General features: G+C 40.5%; 1 protein-coding gene across 1 annotated transcript in view; it reads left to right on the plus strand.

Annotated features, from left to right (window-relative positions):
- Nucleotides 1-23,110, plus strand: part of PDE11A (phosphodiesterase 11A) — a 451,047-nt gene that overhangs the window by 313,506 nt on the left and 114,431 nt on the right. Inside the window, exons 11-12 of the mRNA XM_051849397.3 lie at nt 18,405-18,551; nt 18,815-18,922. Coding sequence (XP_051705357.2) covers nt 18,405-18,551; nt 18,815-18,922 — 255 coding nt within the window. The remainder of the gene's footprint in view (nt 1-18,404; nt 18,552-18,814; nt 18,923-23,110) is intronic.

Genomic DNA, 23,110 nt, shown 5'->3' on the forward strand with positions numbered 1-23,110 from the left:
TCAACAATTTGCATACACACACACACAAATATTTGAGAACTGGTTTTACAGTTAACTCTCAATATAACTCATTGAGAACAGAGGTCCTGCATGGGAAGTTAGTGAATAGTGACTCTTGTTGTTAACTTAACAATTAATACTGTTATATATGACATCAGTGACCACCCAAGGCTCTTGAAATGAGCTGCCTAGGCTATGGAAGCCTTTGAGTTTACAAACTCTGTCAGTATTTGGACAAGGCCATAAGCAAAGTGGAAGTTCTCTCCCCCCTTAGAGAAAATTACATCCTTCTTTGATAGCCACTCATTTCCACTGGGGTCTCACTCACAGAGTTCCTTCATGCAGAACATTTTCTGCCACCGTCTCTTGGCTTTCCAAGCCTGAAATGCTCTAATGGGCCTTTCAGCCAGATCAGAAAGCTGTAAGCACTAATCCTGAGGTCAGAGTGTTACTTAAAGCGATTATCATTCTATGAGTCTGCTGTGTGGACTTCTTCCCATGTTGGACATTCTCTCCTTTTTAATTCTATCTGTTATTATTGCCAGGCACTTGATCCTATTTATATGATCTCTTTAACACTTAATCCTGTACATATGTTCACTTTAACACTTAATAAGATCACTTTAACAATTAAAATTGCATTTTTACCACAAATTTTAATGGAATTTAGAGTTCCATGACAAGTTTTTAAACTGTACCCTTAAACGTAAGTCCATAGGAATGTTTGCAGAACTATACAGCTTTACAGTTACAAACTTCTTGAATTGCATGCCCTATTTAGTTATCCCTTGCTGACTCCTGAGTGTTACAGTTGTAAAACTGTCCAAATCCTAACTCCTTCCCCCACTTTCCCTTTATACTTCTCATATATTCTTAATGTACTCAGACTTTATCCTAGCATGTTGATTAACCTCACTGAGCCTCACAAGGCTGTGACTTCAATGAGAAGCTAACTTCAGGTGGTTGCCACTCAAAAATGCTGATTCTATTCACTGACATTTCTCTTCAGTAACTTCTTGGCCATCCTAGATCAAATGAGACTGACTTTGCACTGTGCCCTCTTAGCAAGTGATCAAATAGTTCAAGGCATACTGTAGGTGCTCAATGAGCACTTGACCCACTTTCCTCCCTCGTCCCTCATTTCCCTGCCCATCTGTGATCTAAGTTTCATGCCCTCTTCATATGTCCTTGTCCTTGCCTCCTTTCCTTCACAGTTGAAACCAAGATAGTAACACTTACACATTGGACTTTTATGTGGTGCTAACTATCAATGATCAAAATTATGAGTAACTATGAGAGTTAGTAGAAAATAAGCAAAGCAAAAAGTACCAATGTTCGAAACTTAAATTCTGCCTCTGGCATCTGTAAGCAGCATGCGTTGGGCCCTGCTCCCACTCCTCTCCTCTTCCCAAGACAGCACTAAAGCAAAACCACGATGAACATCTTTATCAAAGGACTCTTCACAACGTTAAATCATTTTGCTGCTTGTGTAGAATCAGGAGGATTCAGAAACACATTATCCACAGATTCCATAAGCAGCAAAGTAGGAAAGAGCAGCTGACAGCTGCCTGGTTATTCTGCAGTGCTCTTACTTTGGTCTCTAACATTCCTCTCTGGCCTGCTCTGCCACCTCCCCTCTCCCCTGCAGCCTCCTCTCTCTGGAGCCTGGTTGAAAGGTGAAACCTCCATTGCCCCTATTGCCCACTGGCAACAGAGCATTGCTTCAAACCCCAAGATATTGCTTCTTACTTCCCTAACTGCTTCTTCCTTCTGAGGAAAATGCTCTCAGAAAAAGCACCCTTCTTAACTAACATTTGTGGAAAGCTTGCCAAAGGGTAGATCCTGTGGCTGGTACCCAAATGAAGCAGGGACAGTTTCTGTCTGTCGTGTCCTTCATGGAGTTCCTTTCTAGTGCATAGCACTAGACAAAGCACCTGGCACACATTAAGCCCTTGCTAAGTATTTATTGACTGAATGCATGAATGAGTGGATGCACAGTAAGTGTTGTCAAGGAGAAAAGGACAAATACAGCAGGAGAATTGACACCAGGGACATTGCCTGTGGCTGAAGGTGCCAGGGAGAGTTGATGGGGGAAACTGAGAGGAGCAGAGCTGCAGGCTGAGGAGCTCTGTTGAGGCAGGCAGGTGAGACAGAGGTTGGCACACCAGGGCTCTCTGAGAATGTTCAATCTTTCCTGAAACTTCTCTCAACAAGATAGCTATGGAGTAATTTTCTAAAGGAAAGTACCGTCACAGGAACCTAAAAATAATCATGCTTTTGCCTGACAAGATGTTAGTTTGAAGAACCAACCACTTCCTCTCTAGCTGTCAATAAGAGGATCTCTTTCTCTGCACAACAAGCACCCTGACATCATAGTTAGAAAGTTGGAAGCCCCTTGATCCTTACCCTTTTAAAAATTTTATTTATTTAAAAGGCAGAGAGACGGGGCAAGATAGAGGTCTTCCATCTGATACTTCCCTACCTAAATGCCTGCAATAGCTGAAGTTGAGCCAGGCAAAAAGCCAAGAGCTCAGAACTCAATACAGGTCTCCACTGTGGGTGGAAGCGACCCAAGCACTTGAGCCATCCCAGGGTGAACACTGTCAGGGAACTGGAATTGGGAATGCAACTGGATCTCAAACAAGGACATTCCAACATGGGATGTGGTTATCACAAGCAACATCCTATCCACTGTACTAAATACCTTACCTTTTGAGATGTTTGACTCAAACTTGATGAATCTTGTTTTTCACCAGTGTATCTTGTATTGCTCAATGCTGAACATGTTTCTTTCCAAGAACTGAGTATAGTGCAGTTTTCTGTGAGTCAAGATGGTTAGATTGCCTTCTCTAAGGCACCAGAGGAAGAAAGAACTAGCATTGTAATTAGGACACTTGTTAAGGGGACAACATTGCTGGGTATAACATGAAATACCTATTTTGAATTCCTGCATATTTACTGCTTTTCAATTCATTTGTCATAATGGTAACCACCTGTTATGAACTAAACTGAGTCCCCTGAAATTCATACATTGAAGCCCTAACCCTCAGTTCCCCAAAATGTGACTGTATTTGGAGATAGGGCCTTTAAAGACTTCATGAAGCCCAGATGATGTCACACTGGTGGGCCCCAATCCAGTCCAAGTGGTGTCCTTATAAGAAGAGAAAAAACGGACTGGTACCATGTCTCACTTGGATAATCCTCCGCCTGCAGCACCAGCATCCCATATGGTTCTAATCCCAGTTACTCCTCTTCCAATCCAGCTCTCTGCTATGGCCCGGGAAGGCAGTGGAGGATGGCCCAAGTGCTTGGGCCCCTGTACCCACATGGGAGACTGGGAGGAAGCACCTGGCTCCTGGCTTGGGATTGGTGCAGCGCTGACCGTAGCAGCCATTTGGGGAGTGAACCAATGGAAGGAAGACCTTTCTCTCTGTTTCTCTCTCTCTCTCTCTCTCTCTCACTGTCTATAATTCTACCCGTCAAATAAGTAAAAAAAGAAGAAGAAGAGAAAAAGCTCCAGAGATGCACACACACAAAGGAAAAACCACGGAAGGACTCAGCAAATTGGTGGCCACCTACGAGCCAAAGAGAGGCCTCAGTAGAAACCAAACCTGCTGGCATCTTGATCTTGCACTTGCAGCCTCTACAACTACGAGAAAATAAATTTCTGTAGTATCTAGTGTGGCAGCCCTGGCAGACTAGTACGCTGTCATATACTGAGGGCCTACTCTGAGCCTGGCACTGTGTGATTTTATTTTCATGTTTTTAATCATTATGAGCCATAGTTACTGTTATGTTCCTTTTGCAGAAGAGATATTTTGATTGCCCAAGGCCACAGTTTCAGCAAGTGGCAAACTCAGATTCAAATGCTCCTCTGTTTGGCTCTAGAGTTATGTACTTTGCAAGCCACAAACCCACATTTATTAAGTACTACCTATGAAAAAAGTAATATGCTACAATAATTTCTGGCATTCGAGAATCTTAATACTTTCCTTATGGAACTTGTAAATGATGAGAGACAGACTCACAAAGACCTCCAAGAAAAGAATCTCTGGAAGCACTAATGCCCCGGCACTACCACAGTGAATCTAAGCTTAGAGGCGCTCATATGGTTGTGCAGACAATACAGTGTAGTGATTACAAACACGGGAGAGCAGACAGGCTAATTGGGTTTGAATTTTAGTTCATGTGATTTTCTAATTGTATGACCCTGAGCAAATTAGTTATCTTTTTAACCTATTTTCTCATCTATGCTGAGCAACTGAAATTGGAACTTAAAATGGACTTTTACCCATGGGATTATTGCAAGATTAAATGAGATACTATAAAGCCATTAGCACAATGCTTAACCTACTATGTCCCAATCAATTCAGCAAGATGAAAAAAATTCTTCCCGTGTGCATTCCACCTAAATACAATAAATATATAATATTTGTCTAAATATAAATGTCTAAAATTATGTATATTATATAAATATTATGTAAATTAAATATAATACAGCCAACCTGTCTAAACATGGCTGAGTTGTTAGTTTTTTTAATTAAAGTTATTAGTAAATCTATGTATACTTCCACTGACTCTTGCATGTAACTTTTTAATTCCAAGATATTTTTCAATATCCAAGATATTCTTACAATATCCACCATATTCAGATTAGACTAAGCATCAGTATATGTCACCAACAATGGAGTCCAGGTTTGTTAGTTCAGAAGAACAGTCTTGACAGGGCAAGATAGAATGTGTTTGGGGTTGGACTGTGGCGTAGAGGGTAAAGTTCTGCCTGCAGTGCCAGCATCCCATTTGGGTGCCAGTTCTAGTCCCAGCTGCTCTACTTCCCATCCAGCTCTCTGCTATGGCCTGGGAAAGCAGTGGAAGATGGCCCAAGTCCTTGGGCCCCTGCACCAATGTGGGAGACCCAGAAGAAGCTCCTGGCTCTAGCTTTGGATTGGCACAGCTCTGGCTGTTGTGACCATCTGGAGAGTCAACCAGCAGAGGGAAGACCTCTCTCTCTCTGCCTCTCCTCTCTCTCTCTCTGCCTCTCCTTCTCTCTGTGTGTAATTCTGCCTTTCGAATAAATAAATAAATCTTTAAAAAATATATAGAATGTGTCAAACTATCTGATGGAAGAGCAGATGACAAAGTGTGTGCTTGACGTTTGTGTGCATGGATGTACATCTGTGTATATTTAGACACACCTGTGGCCAGCTGAAAGTAAATGCAGCGACAGTTCAGGACTGGGCATTGTGGCTCAGGAATCGGGTCCTATGCCCCTCTTTGCCTCACTTGATAAATTGCATCTTCACTGGTAGTGATTGCTTTATTCAACCCTAAGAGTAGAGACCTCTTTTATAATGCTCCATGTGTTTTTATTGCACAAACCAATATAAATATTTACTGGATCTGTAAGTAAAAGTATATAAATTTTCATTGATCTTGCTGCATAGAGGAACCATGAAAAGCACGTGGAAAGAGGAGTCTATTTTTCTCTAAGGAGACAGCCAACTGCCTGTGGAGGCAAGAGCTGAGAGATGACCTTTAGTTGCAGAAATGGCAAGAAGGCTCCACTATATTTTAGCTATACTTAATGGGAAACTGTTCCTATGGAATGCCTGAATATTAAAATATTTCTTCTGGCCAGTTCACTGGAAAGTGTGACTTGAGTGGCCTGCCAGCTCTGTGTGTCCTTGGGGGACAGATTGTACTATGAAACCCAATAGCAGGTCAGAAAGAGGGACCTCAGGGTAGAGAACAAGATTCAGAAAGAGTATGGAATGAGGTCAGTAACATGAATGGAAACCCAAACAGAGTCCATGTGCCAGCCAGCAGTTCTGCACCATCCTCTTCACTCGCAGGGTGGCCTGCTATTGCTGTTTGCTATTTATTCTACTTTCAAGGTTCAGGTTTCATCCTCCCTGGCTTTGCTCCATGGTGGGGTGTGGAACTTTGCAACAGGGCCACTGTATCTCATCATCCCAGCACAGGCAAGGCAAGGTCAGATTGACTTTAACCCAAACCACAGAGGGAAGGTTGAGCTTCCAGTTCTTTTTCTTTCCAGCATTTTCTTTCTCTACCATTCACAAGCCTCAAGATCCCATTCCCTTTGCTGTCCCTTGTACCTTGGCTTCCTGGCCCATTATTAGTGTTTTCTTGTTCCTTTGAATTCTTGTTAGAGGCAATCCTTTGATAAAGCTGACATTTAAAACTACAGAAACAAGGGAGTTACGGTGCTCATTAGTCTTAGCTTTTGGCTAATAAAATGCTGAATCACCTCACATGATCTGTAAACCGTAGTCCATCTCCAGGGGCTGAAGGCAGCCTTATGTCTTCCTGAGCACAACTTCTCAGAGCACAACTTTTTTTGCCTTCTGTTTCCTCTTTTGTCCATTCACTGAAGCAATCATTGAGTAGTTTTTAGTCTTATTTTTTTAGATAATTATTGTAATCTGCCCTGCTTTGTGGAGCTGTCCTTCCATCCCCATCACCTCAAATGTATTTTCATATAAATTAACAGTAATTCTCTGATGTTGATGAAACTTTGATGGAGATATTTTTGGCAGGTAGGAGAGAGAGCTCATCTAGAATTGTAGATTCTTCTCCTCAGCCCTTGAATGTAAGCAGTTACCCATTAAACCTATGTTGAGATCATATTTGTGAGTAAAGTTGCATTTTTTTTCTTTGCCTCATTCCCAGCAAGAGTTGGGAATTTCTGACAGTCTTTCTCAAGTTTCTGTTCAGAAAACTAACACCTAAGCCTCACTAATTTCAAACTTTTAGGAAATTAGAACACACCATTGCTAACAGTGGAGCAGTTAATATTGGGTGGAGTCGCTTTGCTTTCTGAGATACCTAGATATCCTAAAAACTAATAGATGTATTGTTTCTTACAGAATCTGTATTTTCCCTAAATGATTACCCTGGTCAGCACCTGTAAATCTGTTGCATGATATTGCTTAACTTTCTATACCTCTTTCATACTATTCTGGTGGACTTTTATACTTAGGGAAGTTGCCAATGGATGCAGAATTTGTCCTTATTCATCACACAACACAGAGTCCCTGCTATGTGACCTGCGTGCTTCTGAGCACCATGGAGGATGGAAAAAACACTGGCGCTGGGCCTTCTCTCTCTTGAGAGGCTGCAGCAGGGAGGTCAGCATGGACTCAAGCAAGACCTGCAGCACAGCAGGTGGAGTTGAGATGGGCAGGAAACTGTGAAGGTCCATCCAAGCATGTGAGTCAGAGAAGCAGTATACAAGGACATAGTAATTCTAACAGGACTAGAGTACAGCAGCAAACACTTGGCTGGAAAGACCATGGTGGACCATCAGCACCTGCCCTGGCAAATTAGTATTTTCCATTTTTAAATGTTAAGGTCTAATGCAATTAATGCAATCTTGGCTGCCTGCAAATATGCACCATCCTTCCACTACGAAGGCTTGGGAAGAAGGACACCATAAGAAGTTCAAGATAGCATCATAGGACCACCATGCTGCACTCACATATCCACCCTGGGAGGATCCGTCTCCCTCTGGAAGGGAAGAAGCAGGATATCTTACCACTCAGAGTAACACACCTGGTGAGCTCAGATTGGACACTGAAGACCAGGAAAGAGGAAAGGGACCCCACTGTGAATGTCCTACTGCCCATAGAGCATTAGAGTCACCCAAAGTGAAAAAGCTATTTAGCTCACTTGTATAAGAGTGCTTCAGAAAATTTGTGGAAATGTGATATTAAAAGATATATTTATTTTGGAGTCAAATTCTTTTTCTTTTTCTTTTTTTTAATATTATTTATTTATTTGAAAGAGTTACACAGAGAGAGAAGGAGAGGCAGAGAGAGAGAGAGAGAGGTCTTCCGTCCGCTGGTTCACTCCCCAAATGGCCACAACGGCTGGAGCTGTGCCAATCTGAAGCCAGGAGCCAGGAGCTTCCTCTGGGTCTCCCACACGGGTTTAGAGGCCCAGCAAAAAGTTCACACAACCTTAAATTCATCTGGGAATACTGTGACATGACTTGGCAAGCACCAGTAAGATAATTTTCAGAGGGATTATCAAGCTTTCTCTCACTCATCCAACAAATGTTTAATGAGTTTTTCCATGTCAAATCTAGCCCACAATGGTAAAGATTATGCTGACACTTAGAAAACAACAGTAAACAAGACAGTCACAATCCCCATGCTTGTCTGTCAGAATTTTAACAAATAAATACGCAGCATATTACAGATGGATCCATGAGGTCATTAACCAGCTGGTTTTGAACTGATTCAGTTCAGCTTCTCAGCCAAATACAGACATGCCAGGCTCCCCCGCCAGCATTCCTGTAGGTGCTCAGGATGCTGTCCCTCTTTATTGGCTTTCTTGGTGTCCTCTAGGCATATGTGTTTGGGGAATAAGCAGAGGTGCATTGCCCAGACTTGTGTCACTCCTTTTGGGTATGGGTGACATGTTAGATCCTCAGAAGAAAGTCTTTTCCCCATCTCCCATGAGAAGACTAGCTGGTGAGTCCCTTGGTGTAAGCAAGAGATGATGTCTACTTGAACAAAGGGGGAACTTTCCACGGGTTCTGATTCACTACCACGTAGCTCACGAGAGCTCACACAACGCCTCTGAGGAGTCTGCTAGGTGTGTGCACTTCCTAAGTAAATGCAGTGGCATCAGATGCCGTGCTACCAGGAGCTCTCTCCTTCCCTGTCTTACCCCATTCCCTGACCTCTGTGAGAGGGGTAACTTTTTCTTCCTTTCTTATCTCCTCCAGGAGTACTTCTTCCCTCCTTTCTCATTAGTACACCCTCTTCTCATTCTCTAAAAGTCGATGCTCATGACCTGTTGGGCTTAGAGCCCCACTTGAGCAGAAACAAGTTCCTTTTCAAACCTGGAGGTCCTAGAGTGTTACTTGGGTTTCAGATTTAGGAGAGAAATGTCAGAATAAGAGAGAAAGGGTTTCTTGTTGAATTCTGCAGCGAAAGGGAACAGGAAACAGAGACAATTGCTTTTTTATATAAAAGACTCCAAGTGTTTGTCACCCGCTACAACTGAAACTGTGATGAGAGACGTTCATAAGGGAAGTTCTGGGAGTTCTTTTTTTTTTTTTTTTTTTTAATTTATTTAATGAGCATAAATTTCCAAAGTACAGCTTATGGACCACAATAGCCTCCTCCCCCCCCCCCCGCCCGTGTCTTCCCTCCCATCCACAATGCTCCCCTCTCCCACTCCCTCTTCCCTTCCCCTTCACATCACAATTAATTTTCAATTATCTTTATATACAGAAGATCAATTTAGCGTATGTTAAGTAAAGATTACCACATTTTGCTCCCACACAGAAACATAAAGTGTAAAATACTATTTGAGTACTAGTTGTAGCATTAATTAAACACCTAAGAGTAATTGTGTATTAATTACAGAGCTCAACCAGTAGTTTTAAGTAGAATATAAAATGCATCTTTTGCATTGTTGTGGCTTCTGGGAGTTCTGATCACAGGCCAGGGACCATGCCCAGCGCCAGGGAGAAGACTTCACGTGCACAGCGAGCAGGTGTCCGTCTTAGAGTCACAGGCAAGTCAGGCGCCTGGGCTGAGGTCTGAGGCCACTGAGAGGAGCTTGGGCAAGTGTCGCCTTTTACCTAGATGTACTCAAGCTTTCTGATTGGTGAGGCAGCCAATGTTCCAAACCTACTAGGGCAAGTTCTGAATCCCAAGGAACTTGCAGCATTTTCCACCAAACCTGGGGCCTGCACCTCATGAGGTTGTGCCATGTTCAGAGGAGGGTAGAACTCCATTCTGCCCTTGCTGTTGTCTGCCACAAAGAGCCCATGTTTCCTTATTTCCTGGTGGGTTTACATTCTTTCTTCAATTCTCATATCAAATGATCCTCCTCTTCTATGTTTCTTGGCCTCCATACATCTCCTTCTTTTTGTCATCCTTGAAATTTATGCTCTGGTTTTTTTCACCAACCATTATTTTCAGGCTTTGTTCTCTTTGAATGGACCATGAACATCTCAGGAATGCAGTTTGCATCGTTTCTTGGGCTTAGTAGAGGCCCTAGACCTTGAGAAACTTTTTTTTATAGTAACTATTGTTTTAGCATTCTACATTATTCTAAATATACCTTACAAAGTTGAAGTTTAATGACAACTTGGATTTAAGGCAGGGGCACTCAGTTAAAAGTATTTCACTAACCTCTCTCAGGTGTTCCTATAGCACTCTGTGTTTCTTCCATCACAGTACTCGCCTAGTTGCTGCTTTCTTTGTAATTGCTTAGTTGCTTCTTTCTTTGTATCTGCAGACAGATCATGACTGCAGGGACCACACTGATTTCACAAATGTATTTGCCACCAAGTGTAGTGCCTGGAATAGTTAGGTATGCAATAAATGTGTACTGATTTCAAATGAATTAAATTAAATGATCTAAGAGGAAAGATAGGGGCCGGTGCCGTGGCTCACTTGGTTAATCCTCCACCTGCGGCACCGGCATCCCATATGGGCGCCAGGTTCTAGTCCCGGTTGCTCCTCTTCCAGTCCAGCTCTCTGCTGTGGCCTGGCAGGGCAGTGGAGGATGGCCCAAGTGCTTGAGTGCCTGCACCCGCATGGGAGACCAGGAGGAAGCACCCAGCTCCTGGCTTCAGATCGGTGCAGCCCCGGCCATAGTGGCCATTTGGGGAGTGAACCAACAGAAAGGAAGACCTTTCTCTCTGTCTCTCTCTCACTGTCTATAACTCTACCTGTCAAATAAATTTAAAAAGAAAGAAAGAAAGAAAGAAAGAAAGCTAGCTGAGTCATTGTCACATGGGGTGATTCTGTCTTCCATTTAAAAAAAAATAAGAGGAAGGATAGAGTTTGACTCCTCAGAGTCTAGTCATCGAAGTCTTCTATGTCCATCTTGTCCTTTGGAGCTGGTATTTGTATAAACATAATAAAGGGCATAACAACAACACACTAATAATAGCCAAAGCACAACAGTAACTAATTAGAATGTCTTATTTCCAAGCACTGTGCCAGGCTACTCATGTGTATGGTTTCATTTACTCTTCACAAAAGCCTCGCAACATAGTTTGTTATTGTCTGCGTAAAGACCATCATCCAAGGCAAACTTCAGTTTCTTGCCCTTGCTCACTCAGCAGATAGGTTTTGGAGGTAGGATTAGCGACCATATCTACTTGTGAAGAGTGTTTTAGGCAACCACAAGATCAATTTATTAAATGGCTTCAAAAGAAAATGACTTCTAGAAGAATTTAAATCCTACTTTGTAGTGCCATCACGGCAGTGCTCATGTGTTTTGTCTGAAGTCTGCTCCTGCTCTCCCAAAAGACAAGTTATTGTTTCAGGATGGTCTTGGGAGTATTGAGTTGGGTCTGTGTTAGCTCCAGTCAACACAAAGCTGACAGATGAGGTTCATTCCAAAGTCACTTGTGAGTTTAGAAGTTTCCCCAAGTGGCTTCATGGAAATAAAGACCAAAACATTATTACCCCAAATGAGTACAGACTACTCACCATAATAAAATGGATTGATAATCTAGCTATTCTGATAATTCTGAGTGCCACCCTTGATGTACCCCCTTTGGCTTGCATAGTACAGTAATAGGGGACTCTTAGCATGACATAGGGCCCATTTTTTAGAGGCAATACAGTGATGAGAAGCCAATCTCTAGAACCAAATTCCCCAGGTTCAAAGCTGCCTCTGCCAACCACACTATGCAAATTTGGACAACTTTTTTTTATCACATATTTCACTTTCCTCTCCATGACATGGAATTGAAAATATTCCCAACCTCTTAGGGTCTTTGTGAATATAAAATGAATTTTAAAAAAGTGCTAGAACAGTGCCTGGCATTCAGCATGTGCTATAGAACTGTTGGAGAGGGAAAGAACTCTGCTGTTCCTCCCACTTCATAATGGATTGGCCTTTCGTCTCCATTAACCCCAGAATCCTAATGCCCCTGATCTCTCTTTTTGTCCAGAGAAGTAAGTGAGTAAGTAGGTTGCAAAGGCAACAGGTCACTTTGCCTTGGAATTGCCAGTACTGGACTACCACTTACTTGGTTGTTTCTTCCCATTTTCTGGGCATCACAAAATCTAATACTCATGTGTCAAAAGAACTAGGATTATATTTTAACATTTTATAGCCTCCTTGTAAAACTACCTTTTCAGTTTTAGAGGAGGCAGTTTTATGACTCCTTTTGATAACCACTTAACTATTAAGACCCAAACAAAGAAGAGGAATGGTTAAAGGATATCAGATACTCCCAGCCAGGTAGAGTCCCACCTCTTAAACATTATTCATATTAGCTCCAGGACTCATAATTCTGTGTTTTCATTTATTGCTGCAGTAAAGTAAATGGTTCTTTTATCCAAATGTTATTTCCTGGCTATTAATTCAGTAGTTATTTTGGATTGTGATACTCCTCTTTGATTTAGGGATATGGCACCTTATAAATATTTAAAAGTCAAGACTGACACTTGGAGAAATTGACTTTGATTTGTTTTGTTAATATTCTATGGGTACAAGTGATTCTATGTTTGAAAGATGTGATCCCATTCTCTGAAAGAAATGGAAGCATGTGTCTCTGACAAGGAATTTAGCAACAGAAGGCTGTTCCCAAATCTTTTGCAGACCAAATAGACCTCCATCTCCTTGAGATCAATACTACCTTTTGTTCTTCATAATTTTCTCCAGAAGCTGCTCTTTCACTGTGGGAATGTGTAGATAAAAACTATGAAACTATGGATGCTTCTCAAAAATAGCTGAAGATAGTTAGTCATTCCCGAAAGGCTCGGAACTTTCTGCACACCTGCAAGTGCCAGCAGGGGTTTACGGCAGGGCTCAGGGTGATCCAGAGACGGCTGTGATTTAGCTCTGGATCAATCAACCTATTAGGGGGAAAAAAGACCAGGTCAGTGAGGATGGGTCTTGATGAACCAGAGGTCGTCCTACATTTTTCAACCTAATGTTTTTATTTCCTTTCCATTAACATTTCATAATGAAAAAATGCCCATATTCTTTAATTTTTAAGATAATTAACTGAATTTAGTGCCTTTGAAGAGTAGAGGATTTATAATGGCACAAGGGACTACACTATGAATTATCTACAGGACAGGGGTCACCTGGGTAGTGGCAGTGCAATCTCAATTGCTGTTTCTGCCGCTTTTGTGACAAACTCTAAGAGGGTTCAGACTCCTGTGCCAATTCAGAACCAAACTTCCCTTCTGAGACCAGAAAGGCATGTGTCTTTTGGGACAGGGCCTTTAACTCTTTAGAAGTTGGTTTCTAGTTGTATTTAAATTCAAACCAATTACAACAAGCACAGGTCACAGGTCTTTGTTAGTATTTGGCATTCTCCATATACAAATCCTTGAAACATGTGATGGGAGCAGAATTGTTCCAGAAGAAAAGAAACATGGTGGCGACCATGGATTGTTACATCCTAAGAAGGGTAGTCATTGACACAAGTCAATGCACAGGACAAGGGAAAGAGAGCTACATGACTGCAGCCAGGCCCATGCACACAGAAACAAAGGGCCTCAAGGCCAGAGGCTAGCTTACATCTGAGTTCTACAAACTGACCACTTAAGGTAATATTAAAAAAGATAATTTCAATAATTTTGAGTTAAAGAAGGTAGATTAAACATACTAATTTTTTTGTTTCCTCCCTAAGCCCCACTAAAACAGCAAAATGGAATTTTATTTTTTCAAGGCACAAATTCTCAAAATCAAAGGAATTGGGAGAGAACTTTACAATGATACAATTTTGGAAACTAGAAAACAGATGGATGAATATAAATAATTTAGCAAACCCCAGCAAGCCAAGATATGCCAATAATGGCAAAAGCTGTGAGGCAAGCAGATTTATGTTACAAATTGCTCCCGCAAATGCACTGAGATTTGGCTAATTAGCGGGAATGAAGGTGGGGCTATGTCAGAAAAACAATATAAGAAGCAGTTGGATTCCTGCATCCTATGTCCCACGCTTCTCTCCATAAGGACTGGAGCTTATTCTTGGAGAGTGTATGATAAAATGGGTCTCTGGATTAGAAAGTCATCAATACAGAGATGAGGATAGGAGCAAAGACACATATATACTGACATTTGGTGGCTTCCCCAAGGAAACAGGGTAGCCCAGAGCTTCCCATAGGGAAACGCTTGAAAGCTGCAATAGAAATTTTTAGAGCCTCACTTTTAAAAATACGTGGAAAACCAGACTATCCAACAGCTAAGGAAAAGCTCTAATATTTCTGAAGCTTTTAATACATTAATTTATTGAAGACTAGCTGATTAAGAATGAGATGAAAGCATCAATGGATGAATGGAAGGAAATTGTGGTATGTGAAGGGTCTTCAAAAAGTTAATAGAAAATATGAAAAACTATTTACAGATTTCAGAATTTTTGCACCAAAAATAAATTTTAATCTCATTTTCCATGAACTTTCTGAAGTGCCCTCATGTACATACAATGGCATACTATTCAGTCTTTAAAAAGAAGGAAGTCTTGTCACATGCTATAACCTGGATAAACTTTGTGCACATTATGCTAATACAGATAAACCAATCACAAAAAGACAAAGACTTCATGCTTCAATTTACATAAAATAGAGGAATGAAGCTCACAGAAACAGAGTGTAAAACATGGTGAGTGGCAGGAGCTAGGAGGAGAAGGAAATGGGGGAGTTGTTGTCCGGTAGGTGTAGAGTTTGAGTCGTGCAAGATGAACAACCTCTGAGGATCCACTGTGTAACAATGTGTGTGGCTAACAGTACTGTGTAGTGTGTTACATATTGTTAGGAGAGTGTGTTATGTATTTTTTGCCAACTAAAAAGAGAAACTAAGATAAAGTGAAAAGGATGAAATAAACGAAAGAAAAAGAAAATGGCAGATAGAATTATCATTAATGTACTCAAAGGGATAAGATACTGCATCCATGAAACAAATTACAGTGCCAATAAAAAAATTAAAAAGGAATTTTCAAACAAAGAGAAGCTTTGAGAAATGAAAACTGTAGTATTAAAGTCTCAAGCGTAAGAAAAGATGTTATTTCCTGAAAAAAGAGAAAAAAGGACAAGAACCGAAAAATAGGAAAAAGCAAAATACATGAAAAAGAAAATGAAAAGAAACCATTCGAAAGTCAATGAAAGGAATATATGCAAATGACAGATGAAGAAATCATCAAAGAGTTTATTTTAAAAAAATTTTCTAGAACTAAAGGATATGACTTTCCACTTTAAAGGACTCATAAAGTCCTTAGGATTGTAATGAAAATAAACTCCCACCAATGCACATTTTCATGACATTTCAGAGAAACAAAAGAGATTCTACAAAAAAATAAGGTAGAAATGGGAGTTATTTTCAAAGTATAAGAGGCTAGAATAGCTTCTGACTTCCCAAAAGTAGCATCCAAAGTTAAGAAAACAATGCCTTTGAAATTGTAATCCAGTGATTTCCAAATCAGAAATCTATATCTAGACAAATAAAATATAGTAATGCAAAAATGTAATAATATTGTGACAATAACAAAACATTTCAGACTGCGAGTCCTCACAAATCTACCTTGAATACTAACAGAGATTGTGACTCACCACAATGAGGGGAGAACCCAAGAAAGAGAAAGAAGTGAGATTCAGAAACAAAAGCAAGAGATGAAAACATTCCCAGAATTCTGATGACAGAACATCCTAGGGTAGAAAATACACATCAGACGTACAAGACAGCTAGTCCAAATTCAAAAAGGACTGAAGATCCCAGAAATGATTTTTTCACAAACTGAAGAATTCTCCAAACATCTGAATGTTTTCAGAGGAGACTTGGACAACTGGTAGAGAACTTAAGGATGAAATTAATTATGAGTACATGGAAAACCAAGCACACATTAAAGAACACAATTATTAACTCTGCAGAGTACAAAGCACAGTAAGAGGAAAGTAATCATGATAATTGCATGACTTAGCTATGAATATCTTGTACACAGTCATAATAATATATTCCCAAAACATTAATCTAAGCAAAGTTTACATATTAGGGAATGAAAAGAGTGAGTACATAATACAGCAGTGTTAGCAAATGCAGTGTACAGTGGCAGGAAATTAATAGATAATACTTAGAGCAGAAAATAATCCAAAAATAAAATTGTAGGCATCTTATTTTGCTAAATATATGTACATATATATTATGATATATGATGTTATGTATATATATGATGTTATATAAAATATACATTATATAATATATAAAATATATATGATGTTATATAAAGTATACATATTATATATATATGTGTGTGTGTATATATATATATATATATAAAAACCCAGAAAGACTTTGTTAAAAGATTTTGTTAGCAGTTAAGACACCACTGGCTATTCTCACATCCCATATCAGGGCGCCTGGGCACATGTCCCCACTCTGCTGCCAATTCCAGCTTGCTGCTGAGTGCACCCTGGCAGGCAGCAGGTGACGCCTCGAGTGGTTAGCTCCTTGCCACCCACTTGGAATACCAAGATTGAGTTCCTAGCTCCCAGCTTTGGCCTGGTCCAGTCCCAGCCTGACTATCATGGGCATTTGGGGAGTAAACCAGCAGATGGGAATACTCTGTCTTGTCTGTGTATCTCTAAAATAAATTCATAAAATATTTGTAAGATGATTTTAAATTGGTTGTTTCTGGATAAGGCAAAATTTTGGTACCAAAAGAGTTCTGCTGTTGTGTGCATGTAACTAGTCTCACCCTAAGATTATTTGTATTTATAAATTTGTTTAAAAATGTGCAAAATTTAAAAAGTGAAATGCTTCCTTGGGAACACAAATGCTGAGAAAGGACAGCTACACACAAAGAAATAATTTCACAATCCATACCTTTTTAATCCCAAGGAGCAAGAGCCTACAAACCTGTTAACATATTAAGATGATTTATTGGATAAGATAATTAATGTTTTAATGAAAATAAGCCATCCTCAGAATAGAAGGTTAGTTGTTCTGCAGTTTAAATCTTTGGTCATTCTTTGCCCATGTCGTAGGGGAAAACCAATGTTTGGATTTTAGCCTAGAGATGTAAACTCCCCTGGAAGAGCACAGAGTTCTGAGGGAAGGGATTGAGTATGTAGTTTCTGGAATGCTTAGAGTGGCCAGGCTTGTATTTAATTGTTCAGCCAAAGTAGTTCCAGGGCATAAATTTCTCCCTTGATAATTGATACTCAGTAAGTAGAGTAGAAATATGAATATAGAATGTCTCTGGTAATCTGAAAACATAAAAGCGACTCTTAATGAAAAGTGGCCCAAACAATATGGTAAACTCAAATAAATTAGCATAGAAATAATTTCCAAAGATTTTATTTTTTTCCCTTTATGCTTATGTTGAGCAAGACTGACAGCTGCGTAACCTGGGCACACTGAAAACCCCGCATGTGTATGACCAGAACTGTATTTACGTGATGGTTTATGTAGAATGATGCTAAACGATGTAAGAAAATGTACCCCTTCAATGAAACCTGCGCTTATGCTAACCATCCAAGCATCTCTATTTTATTTTTCAAAGGTTTATTTATTTGAAAGTCAGAGTTACACAGAGAAAAGGAGAGGCAGAGAGAGAGAGAGAGAGAGAGAGAGAGAGAGAGAGTCTTCCATCTGATGGTTCACTCCCCAATTGGCTGCAACGGCCGGAGCTGCACTGGTCTGAAACCAGGAGCCAGGAGCTTCTTCCGGTTCTCCCACACTGGTGCAGAGGCCCAGGGACTTCGGCCATCTTCTACTGCCATTTTCTCTGCCATAGCAGAGAACTGGATCGGAAGTGGAGCAGCCAGGACTCGAACCAGCACCCACATGGGGTGCTGGCAATGCAGACAGTGGCTTTACCCACTATGCCACAGCGCTGGCCCCAAACATCTCTATTTTATCAAGACAACATATTCCACAGCAGAGATGCACTGTCTGATCCTTTCTTTCCTTCTGAAAGTCTGGAGCACGTGTGTAACAAAGAACTGCAGAATTTAAGAGCACAAGGAACAAGGCAAAGGGTGTATTCCCAACTCCTTCTCCTGAACCGCAACAATTAAAATTCACAGCTGCCAGTTGCCCAGCTGTTTCTTGCATTTAGTGCTCTGTAATATGTATCAGAATGTATTGTATGACCGTGTTTTCAGTAAACTAGATGGTGCTGCACTCTAAATTCTGCAGGCTATATCTACTCTGTGCGTTTTATCTTCCAGTTGACTTGCCTCTCCTTTCCCCTCCCCTCCCCCAACTTCATTTGCTTGGGGCATTTGCAGTTCAGAAACAAAAGACATTTACAGCTTGTAGTTAGTTGTATCAGGGTGTAAGTACAGGTCAGGCCTGATTTATGTGGCACTTCTGATAAGCAGGAGAGGAGAGTAGGACAGGGGCTTTGGGGAAGCTGGTGAACTTGGTTTGACTTGCATCTTTTGCTGTTGTAGGCCGCCAACATCCCTCTGGTGTCAGAACTGGCCATCGATGACATTCACTTTGATGACTTTTCTCTCGACGTTGATGCCATGATTACAGCTGCCCTCCGGATGTTCATGGAGCTGGGGATGGTACAGAAATTTAAAATTGACTATGAGGTAAGATGTTCTGCCTTGGGTGACCTGAGAAGTGCACTTGGGACAATTTGCTAGCCACTCTTACCCTCAGGCTACCCAAAGACAAGGCAAAGCCGATTATCTCTTCCCGCACACCTCGTGACAGGACTGCGAGAATTGGATGAGGTGTTTGTGGGAAGGGCTCTGACCGTTGTATGGGCCACTCAACTTGAAGCATTGTTTTGGAAAGAGTCCAGAGGAGACATTTACAACTGCCTGACCCACCCTCTGCCTTCCCATTCCAGACGCTGTGCAGGTGGCTTTTGACAGTGAGGAAAAATTACCGCATGGTTCTATACCACAACTGGAGACACGCCTTCAACGTGTGCCAGCTGATGTTTGCCATGCTAACTGTAAGTGTGTTCAGCGGTGATGGAAGGTCTTCTTCCATGCGTGTGAACCTACAGACCCTCTCTTTTACGTGTCCGTTTCTCTGGACATTGGCCATATGGTGGTTTGATGGCTTAGCAGCCTCAGCTATGCAAGTCTCTATTTGATAGCAACGATTTCTAGGCTTTAAAACTGTAAAGTCATTGACAGCTTGAAGCAGATATAGCCTTGGAAGGATGATTTGAGCCTCTTTTCAACATTTTACCTTGGTAAATTGGTGCTTTTACAAAAGAAGTACTTGAATTTTCCAAGTAATCTTTTTTCAGAGTTGAGTAATAAAACAGATCACTGGATAAGACTTGCTGGGTTGCTGGAAAGCCAAAGAAGGGAGGTGTGAGCATTACCCACCAGAGCACGGAAACTCGTTGAGAACACCTATTTGGGAGAATACCAGAGGAAGTCCAGGGAGCAGGAAGGGGTGAGAACAGATGCCCTCAGAATTCAGAGGCTAACTTGGCTTAAATCCTCTACCCCAGCCGCTGTAACCCAGTGATGGTGTTCAATCTGTTTTACAGAGATAGCTGGGGCAGCTGGCCAGAGGTAAGCCTTGGAATTAAATCTGAAAGCAAATGTTTGAGGCAAAGATTGAAACAGAATCCTCTATTCATCCCCATTTTCTGGCGAGAACTAAGGATTGTTCTGGCCCTGTTTCCACCTACATTGTTAAGCTATCATCAAGTCAAATGCTTTCTGGCTCAAATATATTGGTTTCTTTGGCCTCATAGTACCTATATATGGATATGTGTAAAGAGAGGGAGAGAGAGAGAGAGAGGGAGAGAGAGAGACTCATGACATAAATACAAATACCTTATGTGTTTGCACCCAGGTTGAAATTTAAACACAAGATCAGAAGTTCCAAACGAAATGCATTTTCTTTTGTTCCAATTGAACAAAGACTATTTTGCTTCTTCATGAAAATCTCTGCCCTCTTCTCTGCCTATTAAAATTTTGCTCATCCTTTAAGACATTGATCTAATGTTAGCTTTTCCACAAAGTATTCCCCTCTCCCAAAGCATCAATAATTACTTCTTTCTCCCCACTGTATCTAGTACAGCACGTTGTATTGTATCTTAAGTAACAAACGTCTCATTCTCCTGTGGAGTAAGCTGCTTGGGGGAAGAGATGATTTCTTGTTCTTTCAGCACAATTCATTTGTTTACTGAGCACCTACTTACTGAGGCGCCACCAGCACCTTGCACCCTATCATGCATTTGGTAGGTTTACAACAAATGTATATTGGATTGAATTGAAGTCAAATGCATATATGGTGTAAGAAGATGGGACCGAAATGTCTTCACTTTATATTCAGGTAGTTGTATTCTGAGTCCCCAGCTGTCTAAGGAACAGACAGATGGGCCTGGAAAAACTGCAGTGATTCTGTCTTTCCGTTACCTATACAGTCAGGGTGCTTTGAAGCGTGAAGCTTAACTGCTCAAGTGCCAGCATTATGTGGGGAGAAAAAATCAACCCGTAATGTTGATTTTCCAAATCAAACAAGCGATAGTTTTCCAAGTGCAGAATTCATGTGTCTGGCTCAGAGACAGCATTCAATAAGGAAATTACTGATTGTTTTTGGAGACCCTATGGATTTTTGGAATTGCAAAATAGGTAAGCAGGAAACTTGTTCAACAAAGGAAAAAGAGTTGACCATGACACTGTGTTTAAAATGTTGAAGTCAGACAGATTTCTATGACAAGCCTTAAAATAATTGGGAGGAGGAAGCTGGCAAAGGTGACAAGATCAATGTGGACACTTGGAAGTAAATATATATTCATTTTTCATCACTAAAGGTTTCCATGATTTGAGCAATCTCTATACTTTCCAAGAAACTGAAGAAAGTGGAACTCTTAAACTACACCAACATAATGGGAATACTTAAGTAGTCCAAATATTTGAAAGTTTTGATTGTTTCTGCAAATCTGCTCAGCAGTGTTGAAGTTTTAATTTTTAAAAACATTTTATCTGAGGTATACAAGCTTCATGTATTTCATATATACAGATTTAGGAACATAGTGGTACTTCCCTTCCTACCATCCCTCCACCTAAGCTCCAGCCCTTTTCCCTCCTATTCCCACTCTTAATTTTTACACAGATCTATTTTCAGAATGCTTTATATTCATAAGGTTAACCCTACACTAGGTAAAGAGTTCAACAAATAGTATGAAGGAAAAAACACTGTTCCTCCGCAGTAGAAACAAGGGCTGTCAACAGTCATCAAATCTCAAAATACCCATTTCACTCCAGCACATTATGTGTTAGGTACTCTGTTAGTTTGGGTATTGTTTTTGTATTGATGCTAGCACAAAAAGGAAAGACTTCATTGCTATAAGAGGGGATGGGCAGGACTTTGGAAAGAAAATGTCAGTGGATATCACTTTTCTCCTTCACATTGAACTGTGCAGCCACATCTGGAAAAGTTATTATTTCCTGCTTATTAAATGAATGAGAATTACTTTAGGCTGAAAATATTGACTTCTGTTTGTTCTTAATACAAGCATCTTCTGCAGCTTGACCGTGAATAATCTGGTTAAGCAGAATTTTTTAACTGAGAAAATAATTATGAAGATGACAGAAATTACTTGATCAATGTAGACAGAACTGAATTTAATTCACTCATCAATTCTAATTTCTGAAATATGACCTCAGCCTAAGAGAAAATGACACCTTCCTTATTTCCATTGGATAGGCACTAATGCTTCTGGAATTCCTGTAGATTTTAAAGCCTTTCATTGTTTTCATCTCATCTGTGGTCCTATTTCCATTCAAGTGGCCTCACATTCTGTTTCCATGTGATAAATTAGAAATTTTCTGTTAATCTGGAGAAAAAGAAATTCACTATGCACCAACCACTGGATTCAGATGGGATCACAAAGCCAAACACAGCAGATATGTGCTGAAAATTCCTCTAGATGGCACTCCAAGGCAAAATTTCTCTGCCATTGCTAGAAAAGACGGGGCGGGGAGGAGAACCTTCCTGGCCTTCCTTGAAGGTGCTTCTTTTCTTCCGGCACAGGTGATAACTGAGGCCCACATCCCACAGAATAAATGTTTTCCCTAAAAGAGACACTAACAAAGCCAGAGAGCCAGAAAAGAGCCCCGCCCATCAGGACGAGCTGTTTTGCACCTGCCTCCTTGCCGGCTGTGCTGTTAGTGTGAATGATACAGTGTTCTCTGTCTAATCCTAAAGCTGGGATTGTGTATTTTCCTAAGTACATTGTCTGAACATCAGAACCTGCGTAGTTGTGTGTCACTGCTGGGCAAATGCTGGCATCTCCGTGTGACAGGACAAGGAAATTATAAATACGAGCACCAGCTTCCTGACTTTTAACCTTAAAATCATTTCACACATGAAAAAAATTTACTGACTCAAAATTGCATTTTGCAAAAGTACTGAGACTCATATGTAGGTAACAAAGCAGTTTTGTTCCTTTAAAATAAAACTACCTTGTAGGATAGATAATTGATATAAAATATTGGATATTTAGTTCACTGAGAACCTTATTGAATACTTATTAATTTGTCCCATCTCTCCAGCCTAAAATTTCAAATTTATAAAAACAGGAACTTCCATGTTATCCTTGACTTTTAAAGAGATGTTTGGATCATTAAAATTTACTACACACATACTTTGAACTTTCTCAGTGAGTACAATATGTACTGCTAGCTACTATTTATGGTTAAAACAAGAAATAAAAACCTTCAAATCAATGACAGTTTTACAAATTCTCTTTTTTTAATATAGAGTCTCGTGGAATAAATATTCCACCGAGCACATACATACATAATGAAAGATGATGGACACATTTCTCACATTCATGATACAGATCAGATACAGGAAACAACTGGACTTCTGTTGGTATTCTGTAGAATAAAAGGCCTGTGGTGGTGCCAAGGTTGCAAAGATGGTGTTTGATTTTATAAGTGACGTATGCGCTCTGACAGCTTTTTCAAGAGGGGAGAGCTTTCTTTAAGAGTCAGTATTCTTTACTATCCCATAAATGTACTCATTAGCACTTTGGGCTTGCCCTACATCCTGTGGGGGGCTCAATAAAGATTAATTGAATGAGTGACTTTAGTTCAGGGTAATATTATTCAAGCAACCATGCTGCTCGATGTCCACTTTTACAAAATCAACAACTATACAATGATGA

Source organism: Oryctolagus cuniculus, chromosome 3, assembly GCF_051225735.1.
Source record: "Oryctolagus cuniculus isolate XC-2025 breed Fujian yellow rabbit chromosome 3, ASM5122573v1, whole genome shotgun sequence".
Classification (NCBI taxonomy): Eukaryota; Metazoa; Chordata; class Mammalia; order Lagomorpha; family Leporidae; genus Oryctolagus; species Oryctolagus cuniculus.